The sequence below is a fragment of the Pithys albifrons genome, chromosome 3, assembly GCF_047495875.1.
Source record: "Pithys albifrons albifrons isolate INPA30051 chromosome 3, PitAlb_v1, whole genome shotgun sequence".
In the NCBI taxonomy this organism is placed as follows: Eukaryota; Metazoa; Chordata; class Aves; order Passeriformes; family Thamnophilidae; genus Pithys; species Pithys albifrons.
In genome coordinates, this window is record NC_092460.1 from 4,250,031 (window position 1) to 4,269,779 (window position 19,749).

Here is a 19,749-nt window from a genome sequence, read left to right on the forward strand (position 1 = left end):
TTCTGTAACCAAATCTTATGGTCTTTGGGTGAATTTAAATACAACTTTAACATGCATTCCAATGGTATGTTAAAATAATTTGCGAAATGGATCATCTATCTGGAAACTCAGGAAACTTGATCCGGTTATTATTTGCTAAGATCTGGAAAACTTTGAAAAATGCCTCGAAAGTATGTAGAAACTGTTTTCATTGTGCCATTTTTGCAGCTGTTTCTTCTTGACATTTTTGTTTTCTTTGGTGGTTGAGGGTTTTGTAAAGCTCAAAATACTTGAAAAGACAAAACCCAGGCTTTTAAAAGACTTTTGTTTTTTCTTTTTTGCTGATTGTGGGGTTGATATTCACAGAACCATAGAATGGTTTGGGTTTAAAGGGACATTAGAGCTCATCCAGTCCCACCTCCTGCCATGGGCAGGGACATCTCCCACTATCCCAGGTTGCTCCAAGCCCTGTCCAACCTGGCCTTGGACACAGGGATGGGGCAGCCACAGCTTCTCTGGGCACCTGTGCCAGGGCCTGCCCACCCTCCCAGGGAAGGATTTCTTCCTCATGTTCATGCAGTCCTGTTCCCTCTTTGGGGCATTTTCATGTTCCCTGGAAGGGAACTCAGAACTGTCCTGCTCCATGAGAGGTTAACAGAGTAACTCCTGTAAACTCTGCACCTCTGCTGTGAAAATAGTTCAGACAGGAGGATTCAGTAACAAAACTATCCTAAAAGGTTTTCAAATGGTGCACTACTAATGTTAGTTTATTAAATTTGTGATTTGTGATGGGGGGAAGAGGGAATGTGTTAACACATAATAAAAATGAATCAGTGCTTTAAAGCATTCTCCAATGTTAGAGGAATATGCTAATTTTCAGCTGTTAACCTTGTGGATTCAGCAGCCGTGATTGAAAAGAACAAAGGCATAAGCAGTAATATATTCTGCATGGAAATCCTGCCTCTTGGCTCTGTGGGATTAATCTGATTTGTACAGCACATTTAAAGCATTTCATACAGTGGAGACCTGAGGAAAAATGCACCTCACAGTATTGTGTTCTATGTGCATTGCACTTCCATGGTCAACTGTTTCTGCTCTGCCTGGAGTTTTGCTTTGACTTTACCTTCATTGCTGCCCATGTCAACCTTAGTTTAGTGAAGACTGCAGTAATTTCAAGTTTGATAAAAACTCCAGTTTCTGAAGTAGGTGGTGCAGAGAAAAGCCAAATTGCTTTCATGGTGCTGCTTTGAAAGCAGCTCTGCCATTAGCATGTGCTTTTAGCCTGTGCTCTGATGTAGCCAGTTGTGTTACTTGTCAGAGTGTGTAACAGCCCTATCACACAATCCCTTATTTTAATCTGGTTTGTGGTTAGAGAATTATATTTTTCACTACAGCTCTTTAATGATACTGTGGATACACTGAAATCACTTAATTTTCTGCCCCCACCATGAAAAACAAAAGACCATGGTGGATTTGGGAGATTTTTAATTTGGAAGCTGTTCTTCCCTTTGCTGTTTGGCTTAATAAGAGCCATACAGGTGCAAGGATAAAGCCAAAAATGGTGCTGCTTGTGATACACCTCTTGATGCTCAAGTGAGGAGCTGGGGTTCATCAGCTTCCATGGGCTGCACCCTTCCTGTCCTGTGATGACTTGCAGCAGTGGCTCATGACTACAATCCCCAATTATTGTAGCTCATGACTACAATCCCCAATTATTGTAATTCCTTCTTAGCAGGTTTTACAAGCTGGCACTACCACTGCTGGCAGCCAGTTCAGCAGGCAGCACGTTTGCTGGCTGCTTGGAGTAATAATTGTGCTGCACCAGGTTTGCTTCTCATTCACTTCCTTGGTGGCTTTAGTGGTGAATTAACTTTGAGATGTCCCAGCTGCTCTTCAAGCTTCTACAATAATGGGAGTGGCTACTTCAGGTGGTCTGTTTGAGGTTTATTTTAGGCATATTTAAAAATCTGTTAGAAAATACAGTGTATGTCTTTTCAGATACATTTTTTGTGGCATTAAATGATATTTATTTCAAGGTAGAAAATGAATTGCTCAGGCTGCCCCAGACTGGCCTTAAGGGCTTATTTGAACAACCTGCATTTTAATACAATCAAGTATAAAATGACATTCAATAAAAGATGGCAGATTGTAGTTGGGGATTGGAGAAATAAGACAGTTGAGGGCAGCAGCTTCAGAAAAACAGGTTGGGTCACGCTTGAGAACAGTTTGAACCTGAGCACCTCTTTATCTCTGAGCAGGTGAGAGGGTGAATGCACTTCAGCTGAAGAAGCAGAGTGGTATCATTTAGAAGGAGGAAGTGGCTTGACCTTACAATGCATCATTTGTAAGACTGTGTTAAAACACAGACTGATTCTCGTGTCTGTTCAGAATGATGGTGAAAAACTGAGAGAATTAGGGGGCAGAAATGTTCCCTGAATGATCTGTGTTAATGTAAAGACACCAAGTAAACTCAGTAGTTCATTGGTAAAAAGCTAAAGGTTGATTTAGGCTTGTCTTCAAGTGTGATGGGACAGAGATTCTGGGCTTTAGCCATTCTGTTGTATAACAAAAAACATACAAATCCATCTGGTTGAACAGGAAGCAGGGGAAATTCAGACAGAATAAGTTTTCACATTTTCCTAGTGAAAAGTAATTATGGGTTGGTTCATTCTCCCTGGGTTGCTCAGGAGTTTTACTGTTTTATTTGTTTCCATCAAGATAACTCAAAAAAACACCTTGTGGTTCAGCATGAACTCTGGATCTGGTGCAGAAAGTGTTGGAGATTGTGTGCAATTTGTTATGCTACCAAAACATCCTCACAAGAGGAAATGCTGTCGTTGTCTTTAAAACATGTGAGAGTTACCCAATTTATCAAAGAGTGCATTGACTGTTGGTAGAAAACCCAGATTTAATTTCATCCCAAGTCACCTGCTTTTAAACCTTAGATCACAGTTCTTTGATTTAAAAATAGTAACTAATAATTTGCAAGCACATTATATGTCTCCTCTTCCATTGTTTTGATGCATGTTTTTAATACAGTTTGTTTGTTTGCTGCCATCACGAGCTGCCAATGCCTCTCCTTAGGAGTTGCATCTTATTTAAGGCCCGAGCTGTCACTTCAATTGTCTCTAAAGCAGGAGGTGCACACAGAGCCCTTTGTAAATAACAATACCCAAGTAATATAATATACTGGTTTAAGAGCCTTAAGGCGAAACACTGTTTGCCCTGAGGGCCCAAAAAGGTGATGGGCAGGTGGGTGTAATATAGAAAATTCCTTTGTATGTCTTAGCAAGCCCTGTAAAACATGGATTTTTAACAAGGGATTTAATCTCTCCTCCCAGCTTCTAGCTGCAGTTTCCTTTGATGTTTTTCCTCTCCTGCCCTCTGTTGTTTTTTTCCTATTTATTCCATCATTTTTCTGCAGCTCGTATTCCTTCAGGCCGTGTCTGAATGCACCTTGCTGTGGGCAGAGAAGGCAAGGAAGAAAGGAGATTTTTCCCCCTCAGGCTACAGCTTTGATTTTCCAAAGTTGTGGGGAGGCAGTTCCTCCCTGCCTGCAGGAGGGTCAGTGAGCTGGGTCGTGTCTCTGCAGTCACCTCATGTCACCGGCTCGTTCTCCGGTTTGGGCAGGGGGAGGATGAGCTCGGGTGGCTGTTGCCCTTCCAAGCAGCTGGAATGTGCTGCTCTGGTCCAAGTGGGAAGCTGATCTCCCGGCTGGTAATGCCTTCCTGGTTTGGCTCCAAGCTGGTCAGTAGCTGGCTTAATAACAGTTGTTCATAAGAGGCATGATCATGGAATCACAGAACAGGTTGGGCTCGAGGGAACCTGAGGGACCATCCAGTTCCAACCCCTGCCATGGGCAGGGAGGGACATCCTCAACTAGACCAGGTGCTCAGAGCCCCATCCAGCTTGGCCTTGAGTATTTCCAGGGATGAGACATCCACAGCTTCTCCGGGCAACCTATTCCAGTGTTACACTACCCTCATTGTTAAAAATTTAAATCCAATATCTTATCTAAATCGACCCTCCTGCAGTTTAAACCCATCACCTCTTGTCCTGTCGTGCCCTGGAGCAGCTGATAAGTGTCCCAACACACCAGGGTGTGTGGGAGAAGCTGGGAACAGGCTGTTCAGTTTAGACCCTTGTGAAAATCTGCCAGGAATTTCCGAGATGCTCAGATTTCATGTCTCTTTCCTGCTTAGAATCTGTGAGATGAGAATGGGCTGTGAGTGGGAAGGCTACAGGTGGTGTTTTCCCTTCCAGTGTCAGGGGTGTCAGTCGGAAGTGATGGAGCAGTGTAAGAGTTAAAACTCTGATCCACCTCCCTGTGTTTTTGGAGGATAAATTCCATTGTAAAGGGGTAGGATCATGGAGTAATGTGTATGTAATTGTGCCTTTAAGCCTGTTCCCTGCCACTGTTGTTATTTTTGTAATACAGGCCTTTACTAGCATTATCCTGACACTAAAATTCCTGTTTTCTGCCCTTCTGTCAGTGAGTAGTTTTTATTCCCATATTGTAACACAGACTGTATAATTTTCAGTGCTGGGAGAGCTTTCTTGTGGATCACCAGCAGTGATGGTGAAGACCAAATTTTAGGTAAGGGCAGCTCAGAAATTTAAGGGAGATGGGGCTAATGGAGAACAACTGTCAGTGTTCCATTTCTGTGATGCAGCCAATATTACTATCATGTTATGAAATCTGTTCCTTTCTCTGCATCTGTTTTGTGGTGAGTTATCTATTCATCTTTCATTATTTGTGTTTATCATATGTAACTTTGGAAGCTGTGCCATTGTTAGATGTTTGGACTGGCTGCAACTTAGTGAAGCTATTTTGGCAACAAAGATCCATTAAACTGTTCTTAAAACATATAAATACTGTTGAGTTTCTTTTTATATTCCAGTATTAATTCCAAGTCTGTTTTCTCTTATGAATATTTTCATAATATCATCTACATAAGTAAGCTGTACTTGATTTCTTTTATAACCCATGATCTGTTTGGTTTCAACTTATCAAAAAGACCAAGTAATGAAAGTAAGATGTTATATTGGAAAACTTCATCTTTTTTTAAAATATTTATAAATGTGAAGTTCAGCTCATGCAGTATTTAGATTCATTATGAAAGAATCACTGTGGAATTTCAGAATAAATATGGAGGGAAAGTCACTTGAAACATTAACATAAAAGAAGTCACTTAATTTGAAACGATGGTGCTGCGTTTTATATTTGATTTATGGTTAACAAACTGTAATACTTTAAGCTATGTAGATAACAGTTCATGTTTACAAGACTGCCAGTTGGATTGCAGTGTGAGTACATCACTCTCTTAGTTTCAGGATCCACATAATGCCCTTTGAAAACCAGAATTTCAAGATTAAAGCACTTTATGTTGCTGTTAAGCCCGTTGGATTCTCCCCATCAGCCATTGCTGATGGTGCAGGGCTGTTTTCTGTCACCTGAAGAGCAGGGGGGGTTTCTCTTGTCCAGAGTGGTCTGTTCATGCTGCATTTCTGCTCTTGTCATCCCACCCATTTGAAGTGGTGGCATCTTGTTTACAGGGAGATCTATTTTCCAGACTTCTTTTTGGTCCCAGTTCTCCCTTTCTTGCAGTGTGATTTTCCTGTTTATGATGGAGATTTGGTGTGCAGGGAATGCCTTTCCAGTCCCTGCTTTATCTGGTGTCTACAAGAGAGGGAGGGGAAAAAATGATTCTATAAACTTCCCAACCCAAGCCTTGTGCAGTTGTCTCTTCCCCACATCCCTTGACACTTCCACCAGGTGTATCCACAGCTGGAATTACCTGGATCAGCTGGCTGGTGTGTGCTGTGGCCTCCTACCAAGCCAAGACATGACAGCTGTGTCCTGCCAGCTTTTTCTCATGAGGCTCATTATTTATACCTCTGCTGATTTTCATGAAATATGTAGGAATTTAAAGATCTTTTTTAAATTCTGGTTGCTTTTGATTTGATGAAGCTGCCTGATGTTTCCCAGAGTAGTTAGAAAGCAAATAATTAACAGTTAGTATGGACATGGACAGTGTAATTGTGTAAATCTAAGTTATTTAGTCTAAAAATCAGAATCCATCACCTTGAGAAATGGAAAGCATGAATTCTTACCTGCAGTTGCATAAAATATCTTGCACAGATTGAGCAGCTGTTATTTCAGCAGCTGCTTTTCATAAGGAAGTGTAGAAATTGAACAGTTTTTAGTTTGTTCCTTTCCTAAGAAAGCAGTGGTTACTCCAGGACTAATTCAGGTGAACAAATGTGTTATTGCTGTTGTGTTTACTCTCATCTGTCTTTCTTTTGCTGCTGGTAAGGCAGAAGATTAGTTAAAGTTTAGGTCAATTTTTACCTGAGTCTTGACAAAAATTTTCTGTTTCTCCTTTACCAACACATTAAATTCAGCTTTGTTCTTCTGTTATCACCCTCACTCATTGATCAGAGCTAAAGAGATTTTAATGGAGTTATTTATTGCTTCTGCCTCTTCCTATAACAATGTATATAAACTAAGCACATGAAACTGTTGAATGGGGTTGTTTGTGTTTATCTCTCTGGTTGTTAATTGTGCAACCCCTTCTGTGATCCTTTCAGATCTCATAAGCCAGTAGGGTTATGATGAGCTAACCAGTTAGTAAAGACTGGGAAGAATATTATCTGTGTTCTTCTGAATGAGGACCTTTTGTTGCAGTGAAAGGGTTGCCCTGTGGTTCAGGTGCTGTGTGTATTTGGCAGTTCATGCCTTAAACTTTGTGTAGTTTTGTTATGCTTTAAGTTTTAGCCATATTTCACTGTGGAGAATAGTTGTGTTCCCAGAGCTGGTGAAAGAAAATCTCTGCACAGATTCCCCAGCCTTTTGGGGAGTTGGGTAAAGGTGTGTATAAAGTACTTAGCAATAAAAACAGTGCAAAGTTAGAGTTGTCAGAGTCAGTAATTACAACAGTGTGCATGGACAGGCACAGTGGTTGGCACTATCTGTTAACATTTCCCAGGACTCCTTTCTGCTCTGAATTTCTTGCAGTACTTAATCTGGAGTATTTTTGTTCACTGATTCTGAGCTTGCTTTTTCAAAGCTATTTCACTGTTGTTGGGGGTCATTGACTAGTGTGTAATTGAAGCATTCATTATAAATAACCTTGGAAGTGAAATAAAAAATTGTGAAATACGACATTTCATGTAAAACACTTGCTAAAAGGTGTAATTGAGCCTTAATCTCTTGTCTCTGGGCAGACTCTGAGACTCATGTTCTTTTTTAACCCATGACTTCTAAAACACAGTTTGGGCAAATGGATTGTGTGTTCAGTGTGATGAGTTTCTCATTATTGCAGCCAAATTTGTAAGGATTCTTTTCCTGGACTGGGGGACTTTTGTGTTTGAGTCTCCTTGTTCGACCATTTGTGCTTTTCTTTTGTGCCTGTTGACTTGAGCTGTTTCTGCATTAATGAATTCTGCTTTTACATTCAACACCATCATCGTTATCACTTCTGTGTCTTACCAGTCAGGGTTGATCAAACCTGAACTCTTTCCTGTCTTGAATATTTTATTAAAATCAAATTGCCTGTCAATTCTTTATCATAAGAATTCAATCATTGTTTTTTTTTTCTTTCAAGCTGCTTTAAATTGTGTGTCAGGTGTGGAGGGATGTTTGTCATTATTAGTTGCCTTTCTGAAGGAATCAATCTCAGGTTGGGCTGAGGTTAAAGTTCTGTTACAGCTATTCAAGAGCAGGTGTCTCTGCCCCCCTTTATCCTTCACCCCTGGCCCAGAGTGTGCTGATCCAGTGACTTGGGGTGTTTCCCAACAGGATGAGCTCAGTTATCAACTTCAAGGGCCTTCCCCCAGAGATCACCAGTTTGCTTGCTCAGTTAGCTCTGCAGGACTTGATACAAAGTTGCATCTGAATTTTAGAGCAAAGAACAATTTATTTCTTCTTGATTATATTTATGACTAGTTGGAGCATCACTGTATGAGTTTACTTTGTCTTCTGCTGTTGTGTTTGGCTGTAACTTGTTGAGTCTTCTGCTTCAAGAGAGCTTAAGCTGTAGACTTTCTGCCCCAGGGATATTAATTTCCATCAAGATCATGACAGAGTTCCTGTGGGAAGTTCATTTGGCATTATCAGGAGACTGAATGTTCAACAATGTCTCTCCTTACCCCTTTTGTCTGGGCAGATAAGGCTTGGTCTGGAAGACAGTGATGGATGGAATCCAGCAAGAGCCACTCTGGGCAGGAGGAAAATAAGAGGATCTGAAGGGTGTGGAGAGTGTGGCCCTTTGCAGGTGCCCTTTTGTTCACCAATGACAGACCACGCAGAAGCATCAGTTATATCCTGTTGCAGCCTGTCCTCCACCAGTTTGGTGGCAAGGCAGGAGATTTCATTATTCCTTATAGTTTAACTGGCATTTCCATGTCTTTCGGATGGTAAATTTGCACATCCTCTATGTCTGAACTGCTGAGACTCTACTTTGGGATCATATCTGGTGATGTCTGAGATAATATTAACTCTGGGATTATCTTAATACTTACAACACCTCTGGCTAAATGAATAATTGTGGGAAATTGTAAGCAGTGCTGCCAGGTGCACATTTAAAGTGGGGATACTCTTGGCTGGTTGTATTGCCTGGTGTCTTCCCTGCTTTATCTAAAGGAGGTGTCTGTGACACTTTCATCAGTGAGTTTTGCCAGGCCTTGTGGACAAAGGTACTGTAAATATAGCCTGATGCTTTCTCCTCAAACTTGGTAACTTCTCATATGTTAAACATGTCAAATTAAGGCTCTGGGAATATCTTGTGATCCAGCAGACAGAAAGCCTTTTGCTTAATGCAACAGCTTTACTATTAGATGGATCCTGTGTGTCCAGAGCTCCTGCTGAGTGGAGATAAGTTAAATAAGTGCCCTTTCTGCATCTGTCAGCCCTGCTGACTGGCACAGCACACTGCCAGCCTGTATTTGAATGCATCCCAGGGAACTGCAGGAATACCAGGGGACAGCAGCTTGGCAGGGAGACAGGACCATTTTTATATTTGGTGGAACCTACAACGCTCCAAAGGCACGTCTGCGCTTGAAGTATCTGCTTGTTCTTTGAGACCTGTTTATCTTGCCTGCAAGGCTTAAAGATAATTAATGTAAAGTGTTTTACACTTAAAACAGGGCTTGTCAGCCCTGTGGAGCCAAGTCAGAGCAGTGCTGGTGTGGAGGACTGAGTCCCATTGCAACACTAAGTAGGCTCTAACTACATGGCAACAACATCAGGCATCAAGACTTTAGTTAGTTCCAAGACTAGTTAGGTTCCAGCGTGGTTCCAAGACCAGTTAGGTCACATTCAGACACCAGGCTGGTAAGCAAAGCTGCTGTCAGTGTTTGTGGTACTCAGGTTCCTGTGCTTTGTTCCTCTCCTGCTGGGCCTGGGCAGGAGCAGCTCCATCTGCTGTGACGGCTCCGTGTGCTGTCACTTGGCTGTGACTGAGCCAGGGCAGATAACAAAGAAATTCTGTTGCATTTTGCCATGTCTTACACCTTGTTTACACTGTGTACTCAGCACAGTGGATGTTTGTACACATCTGTGAAATGCAAAGCCAAATTGATGAGGCAGTAGAAATAATCCTTCTATTGTTTACGAAAACAAAAGCAAGCTGGAGCTTGTGCCTGTGCAAGAAAAGTCACTTCTCATTCCACAGCAAAATGTTACTGATTCTGGCTTTGGGAGGCTGTGCTGCCAGTGTGACTATTTCATAGCATCACAGATTGGTTTGGATTGGAAAAGACCTTAAAGATACATCATTTCACCCCCTGCCATGGGCAGGGACACTTTCCAGCCTGGACTTAAACACCAGGGATGAGACTCCACAACCTCTCTGGGCAGCAACGTTTAGTCCCATGTTTGCAAATACTCTGCACAGTGTTTTAGATAGATAATTCCCCTGCCATGATAGTGTGCAGTGCCACCATCACACAGAATGAGGAACAGAATGCTGGGTTCATGTTTTCCACTTCTTTTTGAGTTGTTTGGTTTTTATTAACATAACTGCTAAAGCAAGAAAATTGGATCTAAGGCAAATACCAGGCAGATGGAAAGGTCTGTCCCATTAACACTCTTCTTTAAACCTTTTCCTTTCATAGTGTGATTTCTGACTGATGGACATAATATACAGAAGCATAAGCACTTATTTTAACATTTGGGAAAAATCAGATGATTTTGTGGCTGGATGTACCCCCCCCACCCCAACAGAGCATTTATTTTAACTCTCAGTGACTGGGCTGTCTTTTGGCTTTCCTTCCAACTTACGTTAAATCTTCCTTGGAAACAATCTAATCCCTAATGTATGTATTTCATGAGACCTGTTTCTAGAGATAATACCTGTCTCGATTCTTCAGATCCCAGTGTTGTCCTCTGTACTTGAGCAGCAGGCAGAGCTGGAGCTCCTGGCAGTGCTCATCTTTACCTGGAGATGTCCTGCTCTCCACCCACCCCAGCTGCTGCTTCTGTCTCAGCCCTGCAGTCGGCCCATCACCTCTCAGTGCTGCCACATGAGGCCTTTGCTGTAAACCTGTCATGATTTCCCTTTCCTGTTGCCATAATCCTCTTCTTTTTTCCCTCCTTGTTTTCTCCCTCTCCCTTTTATTTGCTAAATCTCCTTTGATTCTTTGTTCTTTCCAGCCTGGTTTCACTTTTTTATGATCTAAGATCTGTAGAACAAGCTTTTTTTTCTTCTTCTAGCACCTGAAGTAACTCTCTTGTGTTTAGGCAAGGATTACTGTAGTTCTGTCGTGGAATTTTAATTCCAGACTGCATGGACAAGCCCCAAGATGCCTCTGTTATCTGTTCCTCAAAGCTATACATTAAACAAAACGTGCATCTGATCAGTTTAACCTGTAATTAAACATTTTCCTTAAGCAACTGACATGGTGATAACTAATAATTATCATGTGTAGCACCTTTAAAACCTATTATGCATGTTTATGTAAGAACACTATTACCATAATAATAAGATATCATTACCACAAATGTGCATACTGAATGAGCATGTCTTAAAGTAATCATGGATTCCATTAATCATACTTGAAAAATTAAAGTATTTGCTGTCTAATCTCTCAAATGCTACTCGAAAGATTTTGGAAACAGCAGGATCTGTTTACTGCAAGTGTCTAATACATGAGATCTCATTTTTGCTTATCTTTCAGCTTGATAAATCATTAGCTCAGGGACCCACGGGCTCCCATTGACAGCATTTCCATGCTCTGATTTTTGTCCAGGGAATGCTGCCACCTTTTCTTAAGGCTGATGTGAAATGCACTCCTGAAACTCAGTTCTCCTTCAAATAAGGTGATTGCCTTAAAGAAGATGAGCTGATAGCTAATTGTAATGTTTTTAGTCTGTTGCACAGGGGGAGATAAAAAAGAGCCCAACCTGTTAAGTGTTGGTTTTTGGGTTTTTTAATAGAAGATTGGGAAGTTGTGTAGTGGAATTTTCTGCTTTTATATATAAATTGGTCAAGAGGTGACAGTTCTGAGTTTGTCTCATATTGAAAAGTCAGGCTCTGTATACTGACCATTTCTTTTCTGACTGAGACTCAAGGACCAGAATGAAAGTTGGGAAGAAACATTTGGGCTACTAAGAAATCTGAGTAACTGAAGAGAGACTCTTTCATTGAATCACAGAATATTTTGGGTTGGAAGGGACCTTTAAAGGCCATCTAGTCTGACCCCCCTGCAGTGAGCAGGGACAGATACCTGATGTGTGTAAGAGCTAAAAAACCCAACTTAACTGCCTAAGAGAGACGATTCTCTTCTCTGTCAGTAGGACCACATTGAATGTAGTAGCATCATGTGTGTTGAACCAAATGGATATATCACTGTGTATTTCCTTCCTTGACATTTGGCATTAAGTAATCTGGAGCCCAGTGAAGTGTTTATTAATGGCAGAAAAGCACATGATGTCATACATCTCCTCGATGCAGTTATGGCATATGTTTCTATATCTATAAACTGCATTATAAGAGAGTAGTGAAAGAGGAGGAGAGCATTTTAAGGACTGAGAGTATCGAGCAGGAAAATATGCATGAAAAATTAGAACAGCAAAAATAGGAAAAAGCAAAAAGTACATACAGAATTGGGAAACAAATTGAGAGACATGAGAGAAGTGTGAGGAGAAACAGGTCTTTGAAAACTGAATTTCATTCTGTGATGGCAGCAGTAAGATGGGGGTGAGACTGAGGCAGTGGGAGCTGTAGGTGTATCTCTTGTGCCAGAGGGTGTGCTGTGAGTTGTTTGTGTCTGTCAGTGAAATTAAAGGGAATGACATGCAAATTGGGCACAAAACAATGTTCTCTGTCACAGGGCACATTCAGCTTTGGGAGCTCCTGTTGCTGTGGGTGCTCAGGGAATAGGACAGGAACAGGGATTGTTACTGTCAGCTCTCAGGGGGGAAGGGGACACGTGCACACACACAGACAGAGAGTTGGAAGGGAGGAAGGAGGCTGTTTCAAAAGCAAAGCCAAATGCTTTCTGAAAGGGATATAAACTCTTGTGACTTGGGATATAAATCAGCTTCTCACCAATGTGCTCAGGAAGCAGATTTCCCTGCAAGCCAATTCTGCTCCCACCTACCTGCAAGGCTCCATGAACCTCTCGCTATCACTTGGCTTCTTTTCCTTTTTTTTTTTTAGTGATGGATCAGGGAGAATGCTTTCTTTGTTCCCAATTAGGTTGGCAATTTCTCAGGTCCTCCAAAACTTTTCAAGAAAAAAAATCAAGTTCTTGATGAAAATAAAATGGAGATAAATTGCCAAAAAGAAAACATTAGAGTAATGTTAAATAAGCAGATTTTTAAAATTTGGTACCTGACTTTATATTAGAGGTTGATAGGACAATAATGTGTTTAATTCTTAGCTTAGATGTAGAAATCCTAGAAATATAAACTGGTTTCTGTTGCTTCACTTCTGGGAAACTTACTTCTTAGTTTTCTAGTCTATGGGTTGAACTAGGGAAGTTTAGTATGTTCTATTCCAAGTTCAGCTTTTAAATGTTGCCCTGTCTGTGAAAAGTGTAAGAAGCTGCACTGAATTTCCCATCCCCCACTTACAATTCCTTTAGGAGAAAAAAAATATGGAAGCTTCTACATTATACTGAGTAATTATGCCCCCTGGGAAATAGAATATAAAGATCTTTAAGATCATTCAACTGAGAGAACAAGCACTTTAACTTTTGCCTCACAGGAGTTGTGTATTACATTCCCAGCTCCTTGCTCCAGTGTCAGTGTGTTGTGCCTTGCAGGTTTGCAGCTTTGGCAGAGGAAATGAAACCCAGTCAGTTACTGCAGGATTTATTGCAGACCTGCTGCTGCAGGAAGTGGTGAAAAGCTGATTGATAGTCTGAGGCAAAACTCTACAACAAGAAACAGGATGTATGTTTGTTATTTTATACCCATTTTCCCCTCTGCCCTCACCACCCTCCATTTCAAGGCACTCTCTTACTTTTTGGCCTCTGTTTATAAATCCACGATGCCCTTTTCTGGTAAAGCACGTGCTGACTTCCGAGAAAATGCACAGGGCTGCTCCAGAGATTGGAAGCTGATGTGGTGTGTCTGCTTTGTTAGAGGTGTGCATCTAAAGGGACCTGCTATTCCTGTTGATTTCTATCTCAGCTGAATCCCAGGAGAAAGGTAAAGCATCTCCTGTGATCAGGGGTGCACCAGCCTGGCTGGGAGAGGAGAAAGGATCACTGAAACTGCCCTAATCAGCATGTTCTGTTGGTTCATACACATTTAACATCTAGAAGGGGAGTCAACCAAAATGATTTTGCTGCATATAAGCCTAATCTAACAAGCCACATGTGCTGCTAAAGACAGAAATCCTGGAAAGGTTTGTTTTGAAGTCTGTGCTCCCCCACTGCACCACTGAACCATCAAAGCAGCAGTGTCTTTTCTGAAAGTAGAATCATAAAATCATAGAATCAGCTGGATTGGAAGAGACCTCTGAGGTCATGAAGTCCAACCCTTAATCCAACCCCACTTTGATCACCAGATCATGGCATTCAGTGCCACATCCAGTCTCACCTTAAAAACCTCCAGGGTCAGAGAATCCACCACCTCCCTGGGCAGGCCATTCCAATGCCTGAGCACTCTCTCTGTAAAGAACTTCTTCCTGATATCCAACCTAAACCTCCCCTGGCAGAGCTTAAGCTGTGCCCTCTTGTCCTACTGTTGGTTGCCTGAGGGAAGAGACCAATCCCCACCTGGCTACAACATTCTTTCAGGGAGTTGTAGAGAGTGATAAGGTCACCCCTGAGTATCACCAAAGACTTTAAGTGGGGTATTGTCTAACCTTATGGGAAAATTTACCCCAAGTAATTTTAATTGTGAATACTTCTAATTTTTTCCCTCCTGTAGCATCTACTTTTACAATCAGCATTGAAGAAGTTGTTTGCACACCAAGCAAATGGTAGAAATTTTTAAGATTTGTGTTCTTGTTATCAAATGGAAAGTTCTGTTTGTAAAGTGCAGTAATACTAATACATCTTGTTCTTTGTTAAAGGTCAAAAAAGTTGGCTGCACTCTCTGAGGCGTTGCAGAAAACCACTCTCACCAAGTCCCACTTGGGGCTGGAGCTGGAGGAGCTGGAGGCAGCAGCAGTGCTGGTACAGGAGGAAGAGAACGCGTTAAAAGCTGCTGGCACAGTTTCCAAGCAACAGCTGCTTTCCTCGGAGTCGGAGACAAGTGACTCTGAAGAATCAAGCAGCACTTCATCATCTGAGACAGAAGGCTCTGATTCAGATGAGCAAGAGTCCTCGACCAGTGAAGATGGGGAAATAAATCCCTTCCAAGGCACACTTCAGGAGGAGAGGACAGCTCCACTTATTGACTGTAATGGATTGAGGCAGGGCACAAACACCTCGGCATTGGAGGTTAGTGAGGAGAAATCAAAGGTTTCTTTGCAATCTGCATCTCTTCCCGGGAAATTGATAGAAGAATTAGAAATGCAAATGCACTCTGCAATGAGACTTTCAGAGCAGCCTGAAGGATTGGCTACTGCAGGCTGCATTTCACAGGAGCAAGAAGAGAACTCTGTACCTGAACCTGACAGATTTTCAGAAGATACTGCCGGGAAGAGAAGTTTCTTGGAGGTGTCTTCAAAGCCAAACCCACTGCTTTTTCTCTGCAGCACAAATGAAGATGAAAACTAAAGGACCCTGTAAGAACAGTGTGACCCATGAGCACACATCTCATTGCTGTGATGAGATGTCCCAAGGCTTCCTGAGCTGCAGAAAGATGTTTGTCTTTCTTGTTGGACAAGAAGTTATATGACTGTGTGATAAATACCCTCATAGTTAATTTTTATTTTTCTTCTCTGATTCAACAGTCTCAGATTTGTTGTGGGAATGTATAATTTCAATAAACTTCTAGAAACAGTTTTGGTTATGCTTATTCAGTTGGTAGAATGATGTGCTAGTCAAATACAACTGAAATGAGTTATGGTATGATTTTACTCATCTTTAACTGTTGGAATTTACTTGGAAAATATTCCCATTATGTTTATGCAAACTTGTTTGACATTTTACTGCTATTTTTTAATTTTAAAATGCTTTATAGCTAAGGACTTCAAAAATAATGGTTATAAATTTAAAAGTCTAAATAGTAATGGCAAATAATTTTTAAATATATAAATATTTTGTATTTTTTTACAAAATAAAAGAAGCATTTGTGTCATCAGTACAAGATAAAATCGTTATATTTTACATTTCTAAGAAAGAGAAGCTTATATTTCTACAGTTGTTACATAATTTATTTCAGAAGTTTTGTCATGTATTTATTCTTTTATGCTGTTTCTGAAATATTGGGCATTTCTGTGGACATTTCTGTTACTCTTTAAAGAAGAGAAATCCCACCTATTTCTGCATATGCTCCTAATACCACCACAGGTAATGTTAACCAGAATGAAGGAACAATGTGGTGTGTGGGTCATGAGTACAGCACTGAGAGCAAACCTGGGCTGTCTGGTCCTGGCTTTGCTAGTCTGGCATGTACTTTTGGCCAACTTACTTACTCCTTTTTGTCTTTATAATGTTAAAATAATCCAGTCAATTGATATATTTTGTTAACTAATTTCTGTTATTGAAATCATGTGGCTGCTGCAACTTACCTGCTGCTATTCAGTCTCTACAGAAGGACTGGGGAGGGAAGGAGAGAGTGGAACATTCTCCGAATATTCTATCCAGACAGCAAGTATGATCCAGCAGGAGCACCAATCCAACAGGAGCCACCTGATTCACACTTCTGAAGGAGCAAGTTGTGATTACTATTCAACCTTTTTGCTTTGAAAAAGTGTAAAAAAATCCCAAGCTTAAGGACTTATTCTTCACCAGTGCTGTTCCCTGCTGGAAATCAGCAGGTGAGCTCTGTTCCTGCGCCGGCTCCTGTTCGGGGAGAGCTGCAGCCCTGAGCTGCCACTATTCTTTATGTTCTTAAATACCTGCTGGTCGCTTAATCAGTCTCTGTGTTCTGTTCCCTGGGGGAGAAACCTTTCCCATCCTGTGTGTCAGGGAGCATTTACTCTTCTAAATGCCAGCAATAAAATCTATGCTGGAGCTGCTGATGTCTGAGAGGGGAAAAATGCACTTCAGGAAAAAACAGCACAGGTCCTCCTGCTTTCCCCAAATTACAGATGTGAGCTCTGGGACCTCCTCCAGCTGAACATGAGGTGCAGAAAGCTCTGTGCCTTTTTTGCAAAACTGTTTTCTGGTCGTGGTAATGGATTTTAATTGTTGCACATTGATTGATGGCAATTTTATGTGACCTTTGGAGTGATGAGGTGGGAAGTTTTTCCGTATTGGGTGATAAGAATTTCACACATGTCTGCGTTATCCAGCACAACTGGAGTGCTCAGGATGGGCAGTGTCTGTGTGGAAAACAGGCCCTGCTTTTCTCTAAAAGGAAGGCATGGAGACACTTCTAAAAGAAAAGTGGAGATCTAATGTTTTTTACCCAGAATTAAGACTTACTGAATCTGTGAACTAAATCCTACCACTACACCCAACACCTCAATCCCATAAACTCCCATGGATTCTGAAAGAAGTGAGGGAACTGCAGTAAGGAGTCAGATTTATGGAGAGGAGCCATTTGGAGGCTGAAAATCAGTTGCTGTCTGAGGAACCCAATACATGTGTGTAGTCTGTTCTTTTGGTTTTAAAATTCCCCTTGTCTCCCCACCCTATCTGCTGAAGCTTATTTGTAGCACAGCCAGAAGTTGCTTTTAAGGCATTTGTTTGCTCATCATCATAATCAGCTCAAAAGGAACAGAACTGTAGTGATTGTACTGGAAATATGTTTGAATATGAACTACGCCTGAGGGGGGAATGCTGGGGCATTTTGCTGGAGGAGCAAAAAGCAGCTTGTGTGAGGTGTCTGGACTGCTCTGGGGAGAGATTAAACAGAGCTGGGTTGGAAATACAATTTGTTTATTGTTATTGATCAGTGAAGTTTATATCAGTGATTTGGGGCAGGTGTGTGGCAGGGGTGCAGAGCTGCCCTGAGGCCAGTGAAGGTGCCTGTGGTGGGAAGGTGGCTCCAGGTGACATTCTGACACTGTCCATAGACCTCTCTGGGCAGCACTGACCTTGATTCTTACCCAGAACCAGGGGAAGGGAAGGTCCCAGCCTTGTGTCCTCACAGAGCTGAGCTGGCCTAGGGAAAGCTGCTCTCCCTTAAAAGTGATTGGCAGCAGCCTGGATTCCTGCCTGAGGCCCTGGCAGGGGGCTGTTCCCTATCCTGGAGTGTTGCTGCTGCCAAGGAGAGCAGGAGAGGGAACTCTGTGTGCTCTTGGTGGCACAAGTGCCAGTCCTGCTGTCCTGAGCTGCCCTGGGAAATGGAAATGGAGGCAGTTCTGATGCTCTCAGGCTGTGACTGCTCTGAGGGGGCAACATGAAGTGTGTGGGGAGGCAGGGAGGCTCTTGCATCCAGGACCTGGCTGGAAAAGAACAGAGATGCATCGTGTGAGGGAGGTGCTTGTTCACACAGTGCTTTAATAATGTGTACAAAGCAACAAGTGAAACAAGTGAAATACTGGAAACAGAAGGTGCTTGCTGGGGACAGTGTGACCCACAGGACATTGCCACCCCTTCTTCCCCAAATTTAACATTAGCACTGATTTGAGTAATAACCTTAACTAATCTGTGATTCTGTGAATAAAGAATTTCCCCTCTGGCTTTTCTGAATTCCAAGCAGTTTTCTGAAAAGCCTGTGAAGACTTTGCTCTACATCTAAAGAAGAAAGCATCTATTAGACTTGATTTACTGCAATAAATGATAAATATGGCAAAGACATTGATTCACAGCACTGAGTGAAGGGGCTGGCAACCCTCTGCCACTGCCACAGCTGAGTGTTGTCACAGCCCCAGCCCATGGCTCAAGGCTGGAGAAAACAAACAGGGAAACACATGTCAAACAGATAAATTGCTCTGCTGTTCAGAGCTCTCTGTGGAGGCCATTTGTCTCCAAGATAAGGAAGAATGCACTCCAAAGCCGGCAGAAGATAAGCAGGGAGAAGAAAATGAATGTGGAGTTGCTGTGGTGGCACTTGGGTGTTGGCACAGGGAGCAAACAAGGTCCCTCCACATCTGCAGGGAGCAGGGTGAGCACCCAGGAAAATGTTCAGTGTGCACTTGCAGACTTCTCTTAAATATTTCAGGAGTGGATGATACTCACACCTCTATAGCAGACAAACAGTGTCAGTTGTCTGGGTCGCTGGAGTGTTTTCTGAGCCTGTCATGGGTCTGTTCCTCCCCTTTCTGGTGGTAAGTGGGCTGCAGCCTGTGGTTATGTGGGCACGTGTGAGGCATGAATTTTCACTGACACAACAAATTTGGGTTTGTAGTATTGTGCTCCCCATAAATCATGTTTTATATTCTTATGTTTTGGAGAAGTAACAGTCCTACTGCGACAAATGCTGCATTTGGAGACCTGACTGAGATCAGATCCAAAATGCTCTTGGTAATGTTGGTTTGTATTTCATTAACTGTTTTCTCATATTCACAAGCCACAAGACAACTGAGCACAGTTGGTGGCACTTTGGAGGATGCCTGGGGACAGAAACAAGAGCTGTGTCCATTAGGTGAGGACTAAGATGTTGGCAGAGCTCTGTGAAGCAGGACAGCTCTGACCCAACAACAGGTCATGTTTGTGGGACAAGCTTTCTTTACAGTGATTAGCATAGAAAAAGGCAAAAAGTTTCAGTTTAGAAACCAGCAAGGTCAGCAGGTGGTGTTACTCACTAGTGACCCCAGGAGCTCAGTGGCCAATCCCTCTCTTTGCTTTTGATGTTCTGAGTGACTCTGGAAGTCACTTTCCCTGATTTCACAGAGGTACCAGGCCTAATTCAGGAAGGTTCAGACTTTGGAAAGGGAAACAAAAATACAGTAAAAAGGAATAAAACTCAAATCTGATAGTGAGGACTTCTGTATCTGCTACTGATTTGTGTTGAGCAAGAGGCTAAAATCTACCATTTCTGCTGCGTTCTTAAATACCTTTCTGTGTATCAGTATCCGAGTGTCTGACTCAAGGCTGTTGTGTCTTGGGAGCTGCAGTGCTCACCCACACCAGCTGGAGACGCTGCTTCTCTAAACCCCTGAAAACCTGCCAAACCTGGCCAAAATTAGATCCCAGAAATCTCTTTAAAATTACAGCAAAAGGACGTGTCTCAAGGCTTGGCCTCTGTTCCCCTGTGTACTGAAAGCTCTGCAGAACACACCTGTGAGCCCTCCTGCCCAGGAGATCTGTGGGGTC

At 42.1% G+C, this 19,749-nt stretch overlaps 1 protein-coding gene across 3 annotated transcripts in view; it reads left to right on the forward strand.

Moving 5' to 3' along the window:
* SHQ1 (SHQ1, H/ACA ribonucleoprotein assembly factor) overlaps positions 1–15,771 on the forward strand; it is a 50,131-nt gene extending 34,360 nt beyond the window's left edge. For 2 of the 3 annotated variants that reach the window (XM_071550224.1, XM_071550225.1), the window contains exon 12: positions 14,508–15,769. In XM_071550224.1, the coding sequence (XP_071406325.1) occupies positions 14,508–15,156 (649 nt within the window). In that variant the 3' untranslated portion in view covers positions 15,157–15,769. Of the gene's footprint in view, positions 1–14,507 lie in introns of all 3 variants that reach the window. The other variant, XM_071550226.1, reaches the window with a different exon arrangement.
* Positions 15,772–19,749: the final 3,978 nt, after the last annotated feature.